The sequence below is a fragment of the Diceros bicornis genome, chromosome 12, assembly GCF_020826845.1.
Source record: "Diceros bicornis minor isolate mBicDic1 chromosome 12, mDicBic1.mat.cur, whole genome shotgun sequence".
Taxonomy (NCBI): domain Eukaryota; kingdom Metazoa; phylum Chordata; class Mammalia; order Perissodactyla; family Rhinocerotidae; genus Diceros; species Diceros bicornis.
In genome coordinates this window covers 4,430,352-4,451,486 of record NC_080751.1, presented here as the reverse complement: position 1 = coordinate 4,451,486, position 21,135 = coordinate 4,430,352, and the positions used below count along the sequence as shown (strand labels likewise).

General features: G+C 46.0%; 3 protein-coding genes across 5 annotated transcripts in view; 1 reads left to right on the top strand and 2 right to left on the bottom strand.

Annotated features, from left to right (window-relative positions):
• CAPG (capping actin protein, gelsolin like) overlaps positions 1–21,135 on the bottom strand; it is a 257,079-nt gene that overhangs the window by 114,257 nt on the left and 121,687 nt on the right. The window lies entirely within an intron of this gene.
• On the top strand, positions 361–7,082 carry MAT2A (methionine adenosyltransferase 2A). Its single transcript, XM_058550783.1, has 9 exons — positions 361–564; positions 2,759–2,836; positions 2,935–3,057; positions 3,324–3,436; positions 3,523–3,666; positions 3,863–4,081; positions 4,312–4,494; positions 4,643–4,776; positions 5,452–7,082. Exons 1-9 carry the CDS (start codon positions 474–476, stop codon positions 5,552–5,554), a joined length of 1,188 nt encoding a protein of 395 aa, XP_058406766.1. The 5' UTR covers positions 361–473; the 3' UTR covers positions 5,555–7,082.
• GGCX (gamma-glutamyl carboxylase) lies at positions 10,023–20,587 on the bottom strand. Of its 3 annotated transcripts, none has more exons than XM_058550778.1 (15): positions 20,485–20,587; positions 19,913–20,083; positions 18,627–18,785; positions 18,133–18,298; positions 16,406–16,484; positions 15,835–15,941; positions 14,806–14,969; positions 14,193–14,458; positions 13,919–14,050; positions 13,397–13,548; positions 12,805–12,974; positions 12,457–12,587; positions 12,025–12,172; positions 11,670–11,865; positions 10,023–11,240 (listed from the first exon to the last, which is right to left on the bottom strand). In XM_058550778.1, exons 1-15 carry the CDS (start codon positions 20,525–20,527, stop codon positions 11,054–11,056), a joined length of 2,271 nt encoding a protein of 756 aa, XP_058406761.1. In that variant the 5' UTR covers positions 20,528–20,587; the 3' UTR covers positions 10,023–11,053. The 3 variants fall into 3 exon arrangements, with proteins under 3 accessions (XP_058406761.1, XP_058406762.1, XP_058406763.1); XM_058550779.1 differs by having other exon boundaries at positions 11,670–11,859; XM_058550780.1 differs by lacking the exon at positions 20,485–20,587 and adding an exon at positions 20,308–20,382.

Genomic DNA, 21,135 nt, shown 5'->3' with positions numbered 1-21,135 from the left:
AAGGAGGTGCCATGTCAAAGCACAGGGGGGCAGACCCATAAAGCCCTTGTCGCTTTCCCTCTCACCTCGAACACGGAGGGGTACAACGACCCAGTATACTCGCGTTTCCACTTACCCCTTGTTCTAACTGCTTGAGATAGCTACATATTCGAAGGAGGGGCGCGTTACCTCCGCTCCCTCCCCCTGCCTGGCAGAGTGGTTCAGCCCGAGCTCCCCTCCGCGCATCGCCCCCTCTCCCCCCGCGCGAGTGGCGCATTGGCGCGCGGCGCCGAGGGGCGGGGCCCGAGCCGGGCGCGCGCTGGCGCTCTATATAAAGAGCAGGGCCGCACCGCCCGCCGTCTCATTCGCTCCGCGCCGCCTGCGTGAGAACAGTAGGACGCTGTCTTCTGCTTGCGCATTTCACTGTCGTCGCCTCGCCGCTCCTTTTCTCCTCAGCGCCACTTTCGCTCACCGCCACTGTCACCAACACCAACATGAACGGGCAGCTCAACGGCTTCCACGAGGGGTTCATCGAGGAGGGCACGTTCCTCTTCACCTCAGAGTCCGTAGGGGAAGGCCACCCAGGTGAGGTGACGGGGCCTGGAGCGAAGCGAGGGGCGGGGCGTGGGGCTGGGCCGGGCCTGGCCGGCGGGGACTCGCGGGCGGCGGTACCCACGCTGGTTGCCCTCGGCCGCCGTGCGGTGGGAAGAGCGGCGTCTGCGCGCCTTCCTCGTGGCGCCGCCGGTGCTGAGCGCGTGGCCGCCGCCCCCCTTTTTCTTCTACCCCCCACCCCTCCCATCCGGCCGCGCGCCTCGGCATGCGGAAGATTCCAGAAAACGAGAAGGGCGGGGGTTGCGGCAGCCAGTGTTCTACCCGGGGAGGGCACTGTTTCCTCCTCTCCGCCCTGCCGGCTGAAAACCCTCGAGTGGGCGACCCGCCCCGCGTGCTCGCGGCCGGCCCTCGGGAGCGCGCGCCCCGCATTGCAGCCGCAACCACGTGTTGGCCGCATGTGGCATCGGGGCGAGGGGGAGCCGGCGGGCCCCGGAGCGCCGGGGTTGCGGAGCTGGGGCCCGCACCTCGGGCCGGCCTCGGTTTCCATCAGTTCCTTGGCGTGGGTCGGGACTACACGCTGAGGAATACGGACGTGCCCTTAGGCGGTATATGGCCTTGTCTTCAAGGTGACAGTCTCCAACTATATATAGCGCGCGTCGGAGACGGCCTTCCTTATTTGGGCCATGTGTGAGAAGGCTAGGAAGTATGAATTAAGTGTAAGCTGCCATTGCGTTGGCTTTCCTTTTAAAGGCTGGGGCTTACCGTTAGGCAAGGTTTTACTTGGCGATTCCTTCTCCGGGCTTTGTCCACTGGTCCGCCATTATGGGGATCGATTTACACGTGAACGAGAAAAGCGATTTCATGGAACTTTGAATCTCAGCCTGCGAACGTCACCTAGTAAAGATCATCATTTTGCCAGATTGTTTCTGCTCCTTCTTATGATGACCGCCATGACATAGTTATCTAGTGTGATGGGTGAAGCATGCTCTTCTCTCCAGTAAGTCTAGTGTGCCTATGATGAAATCCCACAAGCCATCTGACGTATAGGAGAGGACAAACCCCAAGATCCTGATGAGTGAAGATGAGGTGTTCTGATCAAGTGTGGGGTTTTTTGTCTGGTTTGGTTTTTTTCCCCCAGTGTTGAGAACATGACATGTATTTGACTCACCTTTTATTAATTTAATAATTTAAGTCACAAGCTTTTATAACAGTTTGTGGATTATGTCTTGAGCCTCTGACTTGACTGCAGTACGTTTTGCTTCGTTTTGGATGGTTGTAGAAAATTCAGGGAAGTGATATTTGGGGGGTTATTTCTGTTCCTCTCCCAGAGTGATGAAAAAAATCAACAAGGATTTAGAATACATTTTGGAGATATCCCAGTATGTTTATTTAGCTCTTGTTCCTGGGCTACTCTTATAACAAAATCAAATGATTGCTGTTTTATTCCTTTTGTTAATAGTGTCTTTGCTTTCATTGTTTAACTCTTTAATTGACATTATTTCTGGTTGCCCTAATTGGTGTTCCTTGGGATCAGGGAGAAGCTGATAACAAGACAAACAGTTCGCCTTTCTGATTGTTAGATTTATCATGCACACTTGAAATTTTGGGGATAAATGTGTTTACTGTCTTCGAAAATACTGTAAAGCTAAATGTTTCCTAGCTTTGCTTCTGGATTTGGAGATGAACACCTTTATTTCTACTTTTCACTGAATTAATCTCAGTCATGTGGCTGTTCTGTTAAACAATGGAAATTGTTTTGCCTGGTAACTTAATTTTTCAAAATGTCTGGAACTTGAGAGATGGGACTGAAGTCCTTGTAAGATGTAAAGTGCGTATATCATAATGAGTTAAAATGTATTAGACATGCGGGGTATTCTAGCTTATCTGAATTTTGGTGAGTTTTGTGGTACAGCTATATGAAGACCATGGTGTCAAGTTTTCAAGTAACATGCAGCACTATATCCAGCATTTATTCTTCAGGCAGTGGCTTCTGGTAAAGCAGTGCTTTAATGAGACAGCAGTTAAGATCTCCATACTTGGAATGCCACTGAATTGTACGCTTGAAAATGGTGAAATTGGTAAATTTTATGTTATGTAGGTTTTACCAGTTTTAAACAGAAAGCTCTCCCAAAGATCTTTATACAGCTGTAGTTATAAGGAAAGGGGTATGACATACTTACAGTAACAGTAAGTTAAAGAAGTTGAGCCAGGAATTTTTTTTTTCCAGATAAGATTTGTGACCAGATCAGTGATGCTGTCCTTGATGCCCACCTTCAACAGGATCCTGATGCCAAAGTGGCTTGTGGTAGGTTCAGAATGCTGCTTGCTTATCAACTGATGAAAAGGTAACATGAAAATTACTTGATAAAAGTGACATTTGAGTTTAAACCTCTTTCTTATTAGAAACTGTTGCTAAAACTGGAATGATCCTTCTTGCTGGGGAAATTACGTCCAGAGCTGTTGTTGACTACCAGAAAGTGGTTCGTGAAACCATTAAACATATTGGATATGATGATTCTTCCAAAGGTGTGTTTTAATGAGTTGGATTTTTCTAAGCTCATTTTTTCACATATTTTCTTCAACCCTCTCTAGCTCTATCTTCTAGACTGTTCCTGCTAATCTTTAAATCCAGTTGTATAGTTTTACTATCCTTTTGTTCCACCCCTATTCCATTCTCTAGAAGTACAAAGTTTAAGGTGTATTTTATTTCTTTAGCGGTATTTAGATAATTGTTGTAAATAGAAGGTATTGCTATGGCCTTTTTTTAACAAGGCGCGTTGTTTTGTTTATAGGGTTTGACTACAAGACTTGTAATGTGCTAGTAGCCTTGGAGCAACAGTCACCAGATATTGCTCAAGGTGTTCATCTTGACCGTAATGAGGAAGACATTGGTGCAGGAGACCAGGTATCTTGGTAGATGCTATTTGCATCTCTTCTAATACTAAATTCTGAAGCTTTGGTCGATCACTTTGGTGACTTTCCCTTTTTTAGGGTTTGATGTTTGGTTATGCCACTGATGAAACAGAGGAATGTATGCCTTTAACCATTGTCTTAGCACATAAGCTCAATGCCAAACTGGCTGAACTACGCCGCAATGGCACTTTGCCTTGGTTACGCCCGGATTCTAAAACTCAAGTAAGTGATGATCATAAAGCTAGATTATATGTATTACATTGGCACAGAACATCAGTAAAGTTGTTTAATTAAAGCTAACTAAAAAATGAATGAATAGCATTTGTCTTATGTTGTATTGTAACTTAGGGTAAAGAACCAAGAACAGAGCTATTGTTTAGTAGACTAACTGTACTGATGGACCTGTGTTGCCTTCAAGGTGACTGTGCAGTATATGCAGGATCGCGGTGCTGTGCTTCCCATCAGAGTCCACACGATTGTTATATCTGTTCAGCATGATGAAGAAGTTTGTCTTGATGAGATGAGGGATGCCCTAAAGGAGAAAGTCATCAAAGCTGTCGTACCTGCAAAATATCTCGATGAGGATACAATCTATCACCTACAGCCAAGTGGGAGATTTGTTATTGGGGGGCCTCAGGTAAGGCCTTAGAATGTCAATTTATTTTATTTTATTTTTTGAATCTTCTGTGATGGTTACTTGGAAAAATTTGGCTACTCTTACCTTTTTTCTAGGTTTTTTGAAGCCTACATGTGAATCTTCTGAGGATATTTGCTGAGTGAATACGGAATAGGCATTTAACAAACCTGATCTAGAACCACTTATTTGAAAAGATTAGGCATAAAGTGACTTAAATCCTGTAATTTCAGGGCGATGCTGGTTTGACTGGCCGGAAAATCATTGTGGATACTTATGGCGGTTGGGGAGCTCATGGAGGAGGTGCTTTTTCAGGAAAGGATTATACCAAGGTGGACCGTTCAGCTGCTTATGCTGCTCGTTGGGTGGCAAAATCCCTTGTTAAAGGAGGTCTGTGCAGAAGGGTTCTTGTGCAGGTATATACTTTTATATAACTGGAGTGATTAAAAGGCATGTAAGTGGGAGGGCATTTAGTAGTTACCTACTTTTTTTTATATACCAGTGTATTATATAAGTGTGTGGGTCTTTGGATCACTGACTCTTATGACATTTGAATCCTTTTAGGTCTCTTATGCTATTGGAGTTTCTCATCCATTGTCTATCTCCATTTTCCATTATGGTACCTCTCAGAAGAGTGAGAGAGAGCTATTAGAGATTGTGAAGAAGAACTTTGACCTCCGCCCTGGGGTCATTGTCAGGTAAAGATGGTAAAGCCTGTTGCTAGTGAAAAATAATGAGGGTGTGGGTATGTGTATATACATTTGAGATATATTGAAATCTGAGAAGGTAAAAGTGAAGAAAGATGCCTCCAGTGGGGAAACATTTTAGTTCCTAGAATGTGTTGATGTTATCTTTAAATTGCCTGCAGTAAAGGCTTAAATTATTAAGAAAAATCTAAAATTATAGTGCTCCATGGCTTACACTAACCACTTTAGAAAGTCCTCCACATTTGATATTGGGCTTTGTGCTCCCCTTACCTAAGGATGTTTATTTTAAAGAAATTAGTACAGATAAATGGGATGTTCAAGGCTGTTACAAAGAAAATAACCATGGTGGGATGTGGGCATGGGACCTTGGTAAGTATGCCTTGATCTCAGATGAGCTTTTGACACTTGAAATTTCTCAGAATAATGACAAGTTTTCATATTTGTTGAGCCAGGGATGGAAAAACAAGAACTATAGTTACTAATGAGGACTGTGCAAGGAGTTTGGACACCAGGGAAGTAACAAACATTTTTGCCACAAATTTTTTTCCTAGCATACCTCAGAGAACTGAACTCATTTGCCAGAACTCTTGAAAATGAGTCTTGCTGATTGTTTTGCTTTATTTTAATTGAATGCTACATATTAAGTTACGGAATTGTATATTCCAGGGATCTGGATCTGAAGAAGCCAATTTATCAGAGGACTGCAGCCTATGGCCACTTTGGTAGGGACAGCTTCCCATGGGAAGTGCCCAAAAAGCTTAAATATTGAAAGTGTTAGCCTTTTTTCCCCAGACTTGTTGGCGTAGGCTACAGAGAAGCCTTCAAGCTCTGAGGGAAAGGGCCCTTCTTCCTAAATTTTCCTGTCCTCTTTCAGCTCCCAATCAGTTGCAGTCACTCTAGTCAATGACATGAATTTTAGCTTGTGTGGGGGACTGTAAGTTGGGCTTGCTATTCTGTCCCTAGGTGTTTTGTTCACCATTATAATGAATTTAGTGAGCATAGGTGATCCATGTAACTGCCTAGAAACAAACCAACAACACTGTAGTAAATAATGCTTTGAAATTGAACCTTTGTGCCCTATCACCCAACCCTCTAAAATCCTAATTGCATTGACTTTCCCACCAGATGCTGAAAATGTCCTTGTAATGTGCACGTAAAGTACTTGTAGTTCCATTATAGCCTCTGTCTGGCAATGCCACAGACCTGTCAGCATGAATTTGTAATGTCTTGAGCTCTATTATGAATGTGAAGCCTTCCCTTATCCTCCCTATAACTTGATCCATTTCTAATTATGTAGCTCTTTGTCAGGGAGCGTTCCCTATCCAATCATTCTTGCATGTAACGCAAGTTCCAGTTGGAGCTCTAGCCTGACATTAAAAAAAAAAAAAAAAGGCAGTTACCATTAAACCATCTCCCTGGTGCTTATGCTCTTAATTGACATCTCTTAAACAGCACCAAATCAAAATCTCTCCACTTTTCAGCTGTCTTTTGGAGGACGTACGTAATAAGGTTTTTACTTAGTAAACCAATTCTATGCATGGGTTCAGCACTAGCCAAACCACCAACTCCTAGCTCTAGATAAACAGGCGCTTGGCACCCTTGTGATGTCATACAGAGAAGTCACAGGGCAGTACCTGAGGGTCTGTGGGTTGCACACTTTGGTACCAGATAACTTTTTTTTTTCTTTATAAGAAAGGCTGAGTATTCCACACTGCACAATAACTCCTCCCAGGGTTTTAACTTTGTTTTATTTTCAAAACCAGGTCCAATGAGCTTTCTGAACAGCTGGTGTAGCTACAGAGAAACCAGCTTCCTTCAGAGAGCAGTGCTTTTGGCGGGGAGGAGGAAATCCCTTCATACTTGAACATTTTCTAATTGCTTATTTATTGTATTCTGGGGTATGGCGTAAGTACAGAGAAGCCATCACCTCAGATGGCAGCTTTTAAAAGATTTTTTTTTTTTTTTTTTCTTCAACACCATGATTCCTTTAACAACATGTTTCCAGCATTCCCAGGTAGGCCAAGGTGTCCTACAGAAAAACCTTGGGTTAGACCTACAGGGGGTCTGGCTGGTGTTAACAGAAGGGAGGGCAGAGCTGGTGCGGCTGGCCATGGAGAAAGCTGACTTGGCTGGTGTGGTACAGAGAAGCCAGCTTGTTTACATGCTTATTCCATGACTGCTTGCCCTAAGCAGAAAGTGCCTTTCAGGATCTATTTTTGGAGGTTTATTACGTATGTCTGGTTCTCAATTCCAACAGTTTAATGAAGATCTAAATAAAATGCTAGGTTCTACCTTAACTGCGTCCATTATTCTTCAAAAGTGTCTTGGTTATGCATATGACCTGACAACATACTCTTCAACCTTGAAAAACTGTCCTGTGCCTGGTTCAGGGAAATGACCTCAATCCTTTGACCCTGACTGCAGGCATTTAATAGGTCTGTAAATCCAATTATCCCTAGCACTAAGAAGAAAGTTCATAATTTGATCTGTTTGTCCAGCATTGCCGGTTTTCTCCAATGCAGTGGCCAAAATTCATGTGTCTCCTTATTGCAGCAGTCACTCTTAAACTGCCAGTAATGTTTTAAATTGTCTAAGATTAAGGGCCCAAAACCATTAAAGGCATAAAACCCACTAACAGTGTAACGTGGAGGGAGTTCAGTATTAAATTTAAACACATTAACTTTTCATCTTTTTGACTAATGTGAAAAGCTGAGTTTATTTAATATACCTTAGGTATTAATCCCTTTATATATATATAAAACATTTTAAAGGCTACAAGTTACATGTTTAATACACATTACAGTTTGAAAAGTTTTTAAACAGTGGTAAGGGACCAGTTTCCAATCTAATTAAAAGATAGAATAAATGAACTAAAGTGAACCTTAAAATTACAGCGAAGATACAGGCTTCCCAAAGGCTTACTCAAAATTTGTGGAAGTTTGTGTAGAAAATTCATCAAACACAACTTGGAACTGTCCTTGAGCCTAGAAGCTCAAGTATAGGCAGGAGCCATTTGGCACATGTTTTTACCAACATGTGTGAAATCAAGTGGTGGTTCAACTCTTACCGGCCTGCTGCAAATGTGAGACCCAAGAAATGCTTATACCTGTTTGCCTGGAGGCCTAAAAATTTAGAAATGTTGGGATGGTAATGTTAAAGCTTATTCTGGAGTATGTAACTTGTTCAGAAACTTGAGTACCTCAACTTGGCAAATAAGTTTCAAAAAAGCTTTTTAGAAGCCAAAGCATTGCTATCTCAAGACAACCATGTTGGCCAGATAAGGGGAGTGAGGATGAGTGGGTGCCTGTAAGCTAGTGGGGTAGCACCAAAGAAGTAACTGCCTTAAGGTTAGGTTCATGGGGCTGGCCCCGTGGTATGGTGGTTACGTGCGCGCCCTCCGCTGCTGGTGGCCAGGGTTCAGATCCTGGGCACGCACCACTTGTCAGGCCATGCTGTGGCAGTGCCCCACATAAAGTGGAGGAAGATGGGCACGGATGTTAGTTCAGGGCCAGTCTTCCTCAGCAAAAAGAGGAGGATTGGCATGGATGTTAGCTCAGGGCTGATCTTCCTCACAAAAAAGTTTAGGTTCAGTGTTTACTAGGAAGGTCACTGCCCTCAGAACTTGCAAAGTACAGTGACCTTAAAGGTACTAGTTCTCTGCCCAACTTGGGAGAAGAGAATCCTAAAGATAATGAAGGTGGAGCAGCATTAACCAGCCCAGGGAGAAAAGTAGAAGCAAAGGCATGAAACGGGGTGAGGGTCATTACCAATAATTGAGGATCACAGCATGAAGTGTGTTATCGAGAGGAATGTCATAACTATTTTATGTTTAGGTTGAAAAGAAATTTGTACTAAACTTGCCTTCCTACAAAGTTTCAAAGGAGATGACATCAGTCGTACAAAAGATCCAAAAGCTGGCGTTAGAAGGAATACTAAAAAGACACTGATAACGCATTCCCAGAACAGCTGCAGTTGCACAGGTCGTGATTCCTCTTGAAACCTGAATGACCCAGATCTCCATTGAACAGCTTTTCTTAACAGTATTAAGATGACCACCTTTACTCTCCACCCTACCTCAATATTTTCACTGGGAAAATGAGTCAGAGAGGTGGTAGGTACACTAAAGTTGGGGGAGAGCAGCATCCTTGTCTTTATTAGGGAGGAAGGGGGATTAGGGGAACAGAAGAAGATAGCTGAATTTACCAGCAAAGGACATTGTGCCCAGGTATATTGTGTCACTCAGATCTGCAAAGGCACTGAAAAGCAGTGTTTCACTCACACAATGCCTTGTATGAATTAGAGGGACTTACTGCCAGACCCCACTTGGCCTCAGTGCAGAGCCCTTCTTCAGATTCAGCCTGCATTACCACATGGTAGCCCTACTCTGGTCTATCCCTAACTAGATTCCAATATAAAGGCTGAAAAAATACAGACAGGTAGTAGAGATAGCTGATGACTCACACATGGCTTGGTCAAAAAAATACAGTTGCATTCACTAATTAAAGAGAGGCAGGTCGGAGTTGGGGATGAATATAAATTATTTAGGACAGTTTAAAAGCTCTGGGATATCCAGGTGGGACTAGTTAGGTATATCGGTCTTGTAATTGCTGTCAAGTTGATCCCAACTCCTAGCAACTCTGTACAGCAGAGCAGAACCTTGCCTGGTCTTTTTGCACCATCCTCTCACCTTCCAGTGCTATATCAGTGTTCTCTATTCATAGGGTTTTCATGGCAAATTTTTGTGGAAGTGGATGGCCAGCCAGGTCCTTCCTAGTCTTAGTCTGGAAGCTCCATTGAAATCTGTCTATCATGGGTGACCCTCCTAGTACTTGAAATATTGGTGGCATACCTTTCAGCATCATAGCAATATTCAGCCACCACAGTATGACAACCAACAGATAGGTGGTGTGGTTCCCTGACCAGGAAATGAACCCTGGGCTGTGGCAGTGAGGGCCCTGAATCTTAACCATTGGACCACCAGGGCTGGCTGATATAGGTCTAGAGCACAGAAAAGAAATCTAAGGAACAGCGTCACTGAAAACCACAGAGTGGACATAATCGTCCCAAGTGTGTACAGTGAAAAGGCAGCTCCCTTGGAAAGAATCCTGTGACCACTGATGGGGTGGGGCATGGAAAGAGAAGCCTGAAAATAGAGATGCAATCTTTTATCAAAGTTACTGGCACTGCCAATTTACTCCCAGTCTTTACTACAAGACCATGAGTTCCCAGAGCAGGGGCCGTTTTTTAAAAAATTATTTTATTACTCTATGCGTTTTCACTTCCTAGCTCAGTGCCAGGCCTTTGAATTTTAATGGAATTGAGAAGTTTCCTGAATCACTCCTGTATATCCAAACCTACAAAGTGACTATAAACATTCCCTAGACCCTTACCAAGTTTGGTCAACTCTTACTTTACATCACCTTCTGCTCACTAAAGGCTATGATAATGCTAAATATACTAAGCTTGTTTTTTAACGAAATCCTATTACCAATCATCTAAATTTCCTTATTTAACTTTGTGCTATTCTAACTACTCTCATAACTGCAAGTGAAAAACTTACTGGCTATATAGATAATAGGAACAAAGAAGGAACCAGAACTGTAGTGAGACAATTACTCTGTGTGCATTTAAAACCTGATCACCATCCTAATCGTACTTATAATTAAGAAGACAAGTTTGAACTACATTACTTCAGAATTATTCTAAGTGATTCTGACAATTACATGAGGCAGGGTACAAGACCTTAAGTCAAATGGACTTGAGGTTCAAACCATCAATCCATCCCTTACTAGGTGTATGTCTTTGAACAAATTATATTACCTCTCAGCCTCAGTTTCTCCAACTGTAAAATGGGGCCAATGACTATTAAGGACTACATGTACTAATGTAGGCACAGTGCTTCACACAGTGCCTAGCTCACAGCAAGCACTTGAGAACAGTCAGCTGTTATTTTCTTCATGGTACATTAAATCTCTTTCCCCAAGAAGCCAGTCACTTGAAACCTGACTCTTACCCTTTTATCCTAGAAGGACATTTTCACATTCTTTTTAACCCCTTCTTAGCCCCTCAACCTTTGATTGATAAATTATCATCCTTGCTTTACTTCCTTGGCTCCTCTAAGCTATCATTTCTGAATTTAAAATAGCTGTGGACAAGGAAGAAAAATGTAAAAAATATCTGAAATAACATTTTCAAATAAATTTCCACTGTGTAGGTAATGGTCTTGTGACTGGCTGCTCCCATATCTGTACCCAATGTCTGGCCCCCCTCAGAGCTCTGAGTGGACAGGGTCAGAATTTGGCTCAGGAGGATTTGAAGAATCTGTGTTTGAAGGAGTCGACTCTCCAACTGGCTCAAAGGGTCGCAAGTTTGCGTAAGTCACCTCTTGGGCCAGCTGCTCCAGGGAAGGGCGGCCTAATACCAGATTTCGAAGTGAGATACAAGTCATCAGGAAGCTGAAAAAGAGGGAAAAGGCCACCCAGTCTGAACTTCTGTTTCAACACTGGAATTCCTGCCTAAGAATTCCTGCCTAAGCTCTTAGGGGGCACCTGGTCCTACCTCCTCTCACCCAGGCATAAATGAGAATCTCCTCCCAGTGACCCCTACATCCCAGCTGGAAGGGCACCCCAGGATTCCAGGGTGGGGTAGGAATAACCTACAGGGAGGTTGGAGATACGGTGAGGCAGAACAAGACAGCAGGTCATCAGACACAAATCATTTACTCTTCCATTAAATCAAGGAGAACAGAATAAAGAGTGAAAAAGATTTAATGCTAGAATGTCCTTTCGTGGGAGAGAGTCCCTACTATTACCCCCACCAGAGAAAAGTCACCCAGCCTGCAAACATCTGATGGCATGACAAGCACTGACGTGGGGAAAACTTACCTGCGGCGAAAGATATAGAGCTTTCGCAGCAAGAAGCGGAAGAGTCGCTCATGGAAAGGGGTATTTCGCCGGCGTTCAATCTCCTGGAGCCTTTGTTGCCGTCTAAGAAAGGTCTGAACCAGAGGTGTTGGCTCAGGGCCCCCTTTTACTTCCCCTTCCAGCAGAGGTTGCAGCTCTGGAGGTAGAGGCCCTGTTTCTGCCCAGAAGATGACAAAAAGAGGAATCACTGAGAGAGAGATGATTCTCTTTCTTGGAACTCCCCTTTCACCAGCTAGAGGCTTCGAGTTCATTCTTTAATGGCTAGACCTCATTCACAACCCTGACTTCCTGTCAGCTCCAATCTTCATATACTCACCACTTCCATTCTCCACTTTCTCCTTTAATTCTTGCAGATATGCCAGGTCTTGCTCCAGTGCAAGCTCGGTAGTGTTGACGTAGATGTACATGTAGCAAGAAGGACTGGGCGATATCGTGTACACCTTATGGTACTCACCAGCAGGCAACTGACATGGGGGAGGAAATGGATGGATTTCACTCTCTAACCTTTCCCTAGCCAGCCTGTGGGCTCCCTACACTAGCCCCTACCCAGGCATCTTCTCATTGTGTTTTGGAGTCCAAAAGAACTGACCTCTAGAATCCTGGACGAGGCTATTCACAGCCCCAGGGCCCCTGCTTTTTGAGCCCCCACTGCATCACTGCTGTGGTAAAGTATTTTGAGTCTATAATAAATTAACTCCATTCCTCGAAACTTTTCTGTCATTGTTAATGACAGGAATTTTTTTAATACCTGCATTTTTTCTCCCTCCTGAAGAGTCTGGTTCTTCTTTTCTGCCACCAGCTCCACAGTCACCTCCCCCTGCAGCAGCTGGATGCTAGTGTTGCCCAGGTCTTCACTCACAAAATTCTCCAGGTGCAGCCCTACCAGGAGCAACAAAGTTCCCCATCCCACCCCATGGTAGAGTGAACTCACTCTCAGCCAGAACAGAGACGTCACACCTTCACCACTACCAGCCCTCAGGTTTCAAAAACATTCCTCCCACCTGGAGTGCCCCTCTTCCCTCTACCTCACGCCATGTCCCTGGCCAAGGAAGCCAGGAGGAAAGACAGCAAAGCATCTCCTTGCTTTGCTCCGTACCAGGGAAATCTGCAATGAAGACCACCTCGGTGTGGTTGTCCAGGCTGCTCTTGATTTCCTGTAACTTGGTCCTCCAGGGAGACAGATCCATCAACAGTGGCTGTAGCCAAGGTGTACGCTGGAAGGGGGACCAGGCAGCCTGCACAATGTCCACACGAGGGTCAAAAATCCTTAGGAAAGAAAACCATGTTCTAAGGAGGCCACAGCCACCCACCCACCAGAACTTCCAGTTCTGTTCCTTTCATCACCATTTCCAGATAGAGGGAACAGGGTTTCCTGATAGAAGAAATGGCCTATGTCAGCGTGTTATTGCCAGTCTGGGGCAAAGCGAGGAGGGAAAAGAGATTCTGGAGCACTGGGAAGAATGAGGGTTAGCGGCCACCTGAGGAGAATTGTGTTAATAGTGTCTAAAAGAACAAGTCAGTTACCTTTCCTTCTGGACGACGGTGCCCCCTGCTGGAAGCAATCAGCTTTGCCCACAACCAGAGAAAGACAGCCTTTCAAGCAAGACAACACTGGGGAGTATGGGCTATTCATCTTGGCAAAAGGAGCTGGACTTCATTTCTCCCCCATCTCTGCTCCCCTTGCCCACCTCTGCTGGAAGCGGTCATTGATGGAGACCCAAATATCAAAGTAGATCTGGGGCTCAGTGACATTGTACTTGGGAAGCAGGTGGCTCAGGCAAGTGGCATATTGCTTCAGCATGTCTGCGTGATCCTTCCATCGCCGGCTCTGTGTGAATACCTGCCCCAAACCCCCACATTAGTCCCACTTCTTCATTATCAGCCTCCTAGACAGGTCATGCACTGCCATTGGCACAAAGAGATCCCTGCCTGCTGCCCATTTTGACCAGGAAAAAAACCCTGAACTTGTCTTTGGGGAAGAATTTTTCAATGCTGGGCTAGTGGTACTTACCTTTCCTAAATTTAATCTCAATTCAAGGAAGTAAATGACATTGCCCTATTTCAACCCACGCAAAAGAAGGTTCAACCTGGCTCCTGAGAAAGGACAGAGTGGACCCAAATTTGTTTTATTTTATAATTAAGACTAAACCAGACCCCAAAGCTCAAGAGGGCCCTGAAGAACAGTAAATTGTCAGCATCAAATGTCTCACCCCAGGGTTAAGGTAGCCCAGCTCGCCAGTGCGGCCATCACGGTAGGTGATCTTCACGTGCTGGTGGGAGCGGGAGTGTACCATCATGTCCCAGGAATAGCCGTACAGCCCATTTGTCCAATTGTTATAGCCCTGAGAAGGCAGGGCAGAGGGAATCAGCTCAATGGTTCTCACATCCTCTACCGACCGAGAAAGGGCTACAAAACCAGCCCCAATCTTTCCCTACTGTTGTCACCTCTGCCACCTTCCAAGCTAACCCCAAGCCCATACACACCTGCGTGAGGAAATGGGAATAGGGCAGAAAGAGCTGCTCCAGGAGGTAGAGCAGGGTGAAGGCAGCGCCTAGCTGATAGCGCAGCCCTGGCTTCTGGCCACCTTTGGCCCGGCTCCTTTTATACATGCAGGAAGCGCTGGGCTGAGGAGTGGCCTTGAGGGGAAGCAGTTCTTGCAACCTTCTGGGGCAGCGAGATACCAGCTTCCGAGGCCACTCGGGGTGGCAGAAGAGAGGGCTGCTGGCCAGCATGACGTAGGGGAACATACCTAGGAAAGCAGGAAGAAAATAAGCATTTTAGGAGGTTGGCTGGGGGGAACGTGGGTAGTCCCCTCAACCCCCTTCCCTCAGGAAGCCTCTCCCAGGTATTCCACTTACGATGAAACAAGTTCTTAACTAGAAGATACTTACTTCCCAGAGATTCCTTACTACACAACATACTAGCTGAGCCCAGAAGCCCCAATCCTCCCTGTTTATTTCCATGTCACAGTGACTGCATTTGGCTCAATTTAGCTCATGTTCCCATCATCCTCTCACACTCCCTAACAATGCCCCTGGCTAGTCCCCCCCTGCAAACCTGTAGTTTCCTGTTTCCCACCAGACTATAGGTACTGACCAATGCTGAAAAGCTGGGAGTTCATGCAGTGGAAGTAGGATACGAAGAAGAGGCCAATGGATCTTGAGGCATCAAAGAAGAGCAGGAAACCAGCTGAGAGGTCCAGCAGCAGCCCACACCAGTGCACCACGACTAGACTAGTCATCTCCTCGGACAATACTAGTCTGCAGACACCAGGGACAAAGGTCAGGCAACTGCCCATTAGGGAACCCAGCATTCACAGCAAATGTACCTCTGCTACCCTGTCCTTGCCAAAGGATCTACCACAGCAGGTGGGTAGAACTCTGCACAAAGACACCCTAGGGTAGAGTTTTCCAACCCCTTTCATTTCCACACACTTTAGGTGGCCAGTTTTTTTCAACATACCCTATATAGTAAGGGCAGATCTCTAGGGCAAAATGTGATTGAGAAGTGTGTGTGTTGTTGGGGGCAGGTTCTTCATGGAGGTTACAAATGAGAAGAAACTTTAAGAGGTTAATGCATGACTAACGTAACAATAAGTCAAACTTTAGGAACTGGGGAATAACAGAGAAGAGGAAAAAGAACAAAGCAAAACAAGAAGAAAAAAGAAATGGGAGGAAGAGAGAAATCAGAAAGGTGAGCCTCTCGTACAGAGTTGGTGACAATGGTTCTTCAGGACAGGGAAACTGACCATCTTGGTACAGTGGTTGAGGAATCCTGGCGAGAGGCTGGGGGGCAACCTAAGGACATAGGCACCACTCACGACAACTGCTGGGAGCACTGACTCATTCACCAAGTCACCTAGTTCTGGCTCTTTCCTTTCCTTTTTTTATTTCTTTTCTCTTCATTCCCACCCATACCATAAGTCTCCCAGGGACAGCTAGGCCTAGATCTTTTGATATCATTGACTCTGCCTTCTGCTGAATAGGAAAATGAGTGGACAGAGGAAAGCATGTGGCAAATTCAGGCAAAATAGGAACAGCAGCCATCACTGCAGACCTGAGGGAGGAGAGTCACCCACTCTGTACCCCATGCCTCCATGAGGCCTCTGCCCTGACTGCCACTCACTTGAAGGGACTAAAGAGCCAGTGCCGGGACAGATTTTCCATTGAATAGCCTTCAACCCAGTCTGCATCCAGTTTTTTCACTCCCGCAATGAAGTACACAATGAAGATCTGCAAACACAAAATGCAAAACGAATGTTCAAACAAAAAAAAAGAACCTTGTTTTCTACAGACGGTTAAAAATAAAGTAAGTTCTGATCTCAGTTCAGGGCCCAAGGAAGATTAGATCCAGTCTTTTATTCACTCATCTCAGATATTCATCCAGCAAGTATTTATTGACATCCTACCAATGCTAGGCACAGTATTAGGCACCAGTGAAAGTCATGAAGCATAGACGTTATTCTTTCTCTCATGAGGATTCTAATCTAGCAAAGACAAAGCTCTATTCTGTCCATGACAAGGTGAGAGAACCCAGAGATTAGAGGATTGGAAACAAGAGAAAAGCCAGCCTCGCTTTCCAGCAAAAGTGAAAAAAGAAGATCCAGGGAGGCAGAGTAGAGTGCAGTCTGGCAGTGGGATGGCCATGCTGACGATGGCTGTTGAAGAACACCTCCCTCTTCACTAAAATCTTGTACCTGGCCACGCAGCACAGTGTAGTTCCAAAGGGGCACATGGGCATTCCGCTTACGGGCATTCAGCACGCCGTCCACAGACCTACACCAAGAGAGGGAAGGGTTGAGGAGGGCTTCTTAGTCCAGCCACATTTCCACCTTTCTTTTAAAATGTAAAAGACATCTCCCACATCCTCTCTGGTCGTCTGGGCTATTCTGAGACCCTTTAGAATTAAATGAACAAATTGTAACAGTGATTATTTTAAGTCATAACAGAAATATAACTAGTGAGTTATAACAACAAAAAGTCCAGTGTTTACCATTAGTTAGTTAGCAAATTAGTTTGTTCTAATGGAACAAATGAGGAAAAAGACTACAATGTTAGAATATGACTGAATTTGAAAAAGAATGAATTTGACGGAGTGTTTGAAAAGCTTAAAGGTATATGTAAATATATACAGTGCATTAAAAAAAAATTCAATATCCAAGACAAACGGACATTTCATAGACCTGGATGCCAGGATCTAGTGCCAGAGGGTACCTGCTAACAGCTTACCTTGGGAGAGAACTGATAAACCCAAGCTACCAAGGCTAGATGTATTCTGGGAAGGCAGAGGCAAAGCAAGTTTCCAAAGAAGACAATGAATGAGCAGAGAAGTTGGGAAAGGGGCAGCTTACACTTGTGGTCAAGAGCACTGGAGTGTGCAGTTAAGGAGACCTGGATTCTCACTCGTGCCTCTTACCTGCTATGTGATCTTAGGCAAATCCTTTACTTCTCTAAGCCTTAGTTCCTTCATCTATAAATGGAAACAGCAATATGGGCCTCATGGGGTTGTAATGAGGAAAAATGAAAAGTGTTTAGTATAGTGCCTGGCACGTGGAAAGCCTTCACTAAGTGATAGGTATTTTTTCAAATTGTGTAAAAAGTCATAAAAATCAAATTTTTCAGGGGTATTCTGTCAAAACTGCCTTTTAATTCTATATGATCAGAGCTGGCCATTCTGAATGAATCAAAAGGTTTACACAAGGGGTATCTGTATGTGTGTATTAGTAAGTAAAACTTAATTAATGACTGATAAATCACTAACAAATTCAATGTTTGAGATTCTTTTCCTATACCCATCTTACTGACATCTCATATTTGCTTTTCACTTCATACTGGGAAGAATCCTTAAAGGTCATCTGCCCTGCCACCCTGTCTCCAAATCCCTTCTCCACCTCCCCTGAAACATGGTCACCTAAACCAGAGGTGGGGAGGGTTACCTCCTCCCAGGACAGCACTGCTGTGCAGCCCTGCAGGGCCCTCTCCTTCTGAGATGACTCTGCCTCACAGCAACTTCTACTCTTGGCTCTAACTCTGCCCCTCTGGGCTCTCACAGAGAAAGTCTGCTCCCTCTTCCACATGACCACCCTTGAAGTATCTGAAAACAGCTATCTCTGGCTTTAGTCTTCTCTTCTTCTAAGAGGATTACAGGAAGTAGAGAGAGCAAGGCACCTGGAGAGATATGGAAAGAGTGAAGGGGTAGGAATGGAGCCATTTTGCTTTTTGTCATCCCAAGTGCCCCAACCTCACTGACCCTTCCCCCTCCCAAATCCATCCAAATCAAAGTGTGACCTTATACCCACACTTTGCAAAGCATGGTTGAAAATATGCTTGCTGGGGCAAATTCTAGGACCTTACTGGGCCCCTGTCTCTGGTAACCATCCTGACCCAGCCAACTTCCCTCACCCCTTTTCCCCTAGACTCATACCAGTAGTGGTTTGCATCCATGAATGTCAGCTGAAAGGCCAACAAACCATACAGATAGGAGTGGTTGTTCCACGACGTCTTGTCCAGGAGAAACACATACCAATATGGCAGCAGGAATAACACACAGCTTATCCGGTAGCACAGCCCCAGCATCATGCCCAATGCCCCTGGGATTTGTAGAGGAAAGGATTAAGAGGTCAAAGGGTCACCACAGGCCCAGCTCCTCTGGGACAGGCTATGGGGTGGGATTAAGAAAAGTCATCAGACATTCTATAATCCAGTAAAACTAAATGAAAATTAAATGTTATTTTAATATTTTAAAAAGAGTTATGGGGTCACAATTCAGATGATACACAGATCAGCAAGATGAAACTATGAGTGAGAGCAGAAGTGCAATACGGAACCCAAGACCTTGGTCATTCACCAGCATGCTCTGTATTTCTGTGTTTTAGGTAGGCCAGTCAATACTCCCATCTCTCCCACAGTTTCCCTCACCTAGAAACATGATGGTATAGACAAGATACATCCAGTCAAGTGGCAGTGGCTGCAAGGCATCCAGCAGGGGGAAGCGGCAAACGTCCAGCCCATCCAGGTATCTTTGGTCCAGAGAGCTGAGCCCCCGCTCCTGGGGAATGTCCAGCAGCATCATCAGCCCTGAGAAGGCAGTGGGGGAGGGGGCCATTAGGCTCAGCAAAGGAAGCAGTGGAATACACTGGAATAGAGTCGAGCTCACCCAGCTCCAGAGTCAGACTTCTCTCCTAACCCTGGCTCTGCCATTTATTCATTCGTTTAACAATAATTACTGAGTGTCTACTCTGTGCTAGGCATTACGGCAGTTGTGTGGTTTCAGACAGCCACTGCAACTCCTCATTTGTGAAAGGGGGCTCATGATACTTTACAGGGTTACAGAAAAGATTAAATGAGAGAAGTCTACAAAATGCTATAAAAGTTGTTCATGTTTTGATAGTTATTTATAAAGGTCTGTCCTACTGGGCTACAGAAAGTGCTCTAGGGTGGTGCTTCTCAACCTTTTCACTTCCTGGCACACACAGAAAACAGTATTTGGCCAACACTCGGGAGTAAACAGAAGGGGCCACACAGGTCAGGAAGCTAGCTCCAGTTAAGGCAGGGTTTCTCAACCTCAGGACTATTCCCATTTTGGGCTGGTTAATGATTTGCTGGTAGGGGCTATCTGTGCATCACAGGTCATTTAGCAGTATTCCCGGCTCCTACGTAAATGCCAGTAACCACCTATTCCCCTTCCCCCAAGGTTGTGACAAATAAAAATGTCTACAGACATTACCAAGTATCCCCAGGGGAGCAAAACTGCCCCCAGTTGAGAACCACTGGGCTAAGGGGATTAATATCTCAGCACATCTGTAACCCATTCCAAGCACACATGCTGTGGCCTGTGAGTTAGAAAGCTCTGGATTAGGGAGTCACAGCCAAAATGTCTGCCCTGTCACCCCTGCTGTTTCTCTGAAGTCTAGTCCTTAGCATAGTTCCTGGGCAACTTCATGCCAGAAGCAAAATATGGGTCCCTGTTCCTCTGCCTCTGTATTTCCTGTAGCCTCAGATCAAAGCATCTCTGGCCTCCAAACCCTAATCAAAGGAGACAAAGCTGGGTTTGATCCTAAACTCCACAAAGACCTCTTCCAGAATATCAATCTCTTCAGCTCTGAGGAGAAGGGTAAGTCCACTAAGTAACCAAGAAATGGACAAGGGACTTGGTCATTCTCCCACCCCCAACCACACCGGCCCCTCCCAGAAACTGGACTTACCAAAGAGAAAACGGAAGACAGCCAGGCTTGCAGGATCCGTTGGTCTATTCAGCAGGGCCACCAGCCTCCCCCAGCTGGACACATCTGTCCACTCAAAACCCAAGAGTTTCCCCATTCGGCTGCCCTGACTGGGCCCTGAAGTCTGTCCAGCCTTGTCTTTCTGTACTTTATCTGCAACCAATAAATGGAGAAAGTGTGTGAGCGCGCATAGGAGTGGAGGTGTTTTAAAACAGACTCCTCCCCAAATCGCAGAAATCACAGCCTCAACAACCCCCGGGCTTCTGCCTACCTGGGTTCTCCCACTGATCTCTGACCAACAGAAACATCCCTGCAGTGCAGCCCCTCCTCCAGGATCCCCCAATGCCCCAGAACCTCTCTGACTACAGCGCCCTCACCGCAAAGCGCCCCCGAATGTCATCATCACCCCGAAGCCGCAGACTGCAATCTCTCTTTACAAGCCCCTTCCCAACGGAGGCCCGCTACCGCAGGTCCCACAGGGCATTCCTCCTGTCCACGCCCCTCTGGGACCAGCGCCCCTCTCTCTCTGCCGCAGGGTCGGGCTCTGAGCCTACCTGAGTCGGGCGGGGCCCGCGCGGACGGCGCAGACACAGCCATGGCTCTGCAGAGGTGGGTCAGCCAGAACACCGGCGTCGGAGCAGGCAGCGTCGCCAGCAGTCCCTCCCCTAAGCCCCGCCTCCCTTACACATCACCACCCATGCGGCCGGCCGGAAAGCGCCAGGACTGTCGTGAAGTGCCCCAGCGGCGGCGCCGGGCTCCCTGCTTGGCGGCAGAGGGCGGAGGGAGGAGCCTTGGGGCGGCGCGGGCGGGAAGGGAGGGGTGTGAGCTGGTGGGCCCCCCCTTACCCGGTGATGGTGCCTCCCCCCCCCCCCCCCCTTACCCGGCGACGGTGAGGGAGCGAGGATTTCCTCAGACCTCACTCTCTTCTGCCGCAACGCCAGTCTCCCCCTGAGGCCCTTCCGCGCTTTCAACCCTAAGAAGACTGGGAGTTTCCCCAACTTCCTTGGTCCCTCCCTGCCGGCAGGAGGCCTCTCCAGGTTGTAGTGTCCCTGCCGTGAGCGATGCGGGCGCAAATGTCACGCTTCCCTAGAGCGGGTGACTGCCGAGTTGAGGACGCACCTGGAAGGGCTGCCCCAGCCTAGAGAGAGTGTGCAGTTCTTTTATTCTTTCTTCCAGTACCTGCCAAGAACGTGAGGTTTGAAAGC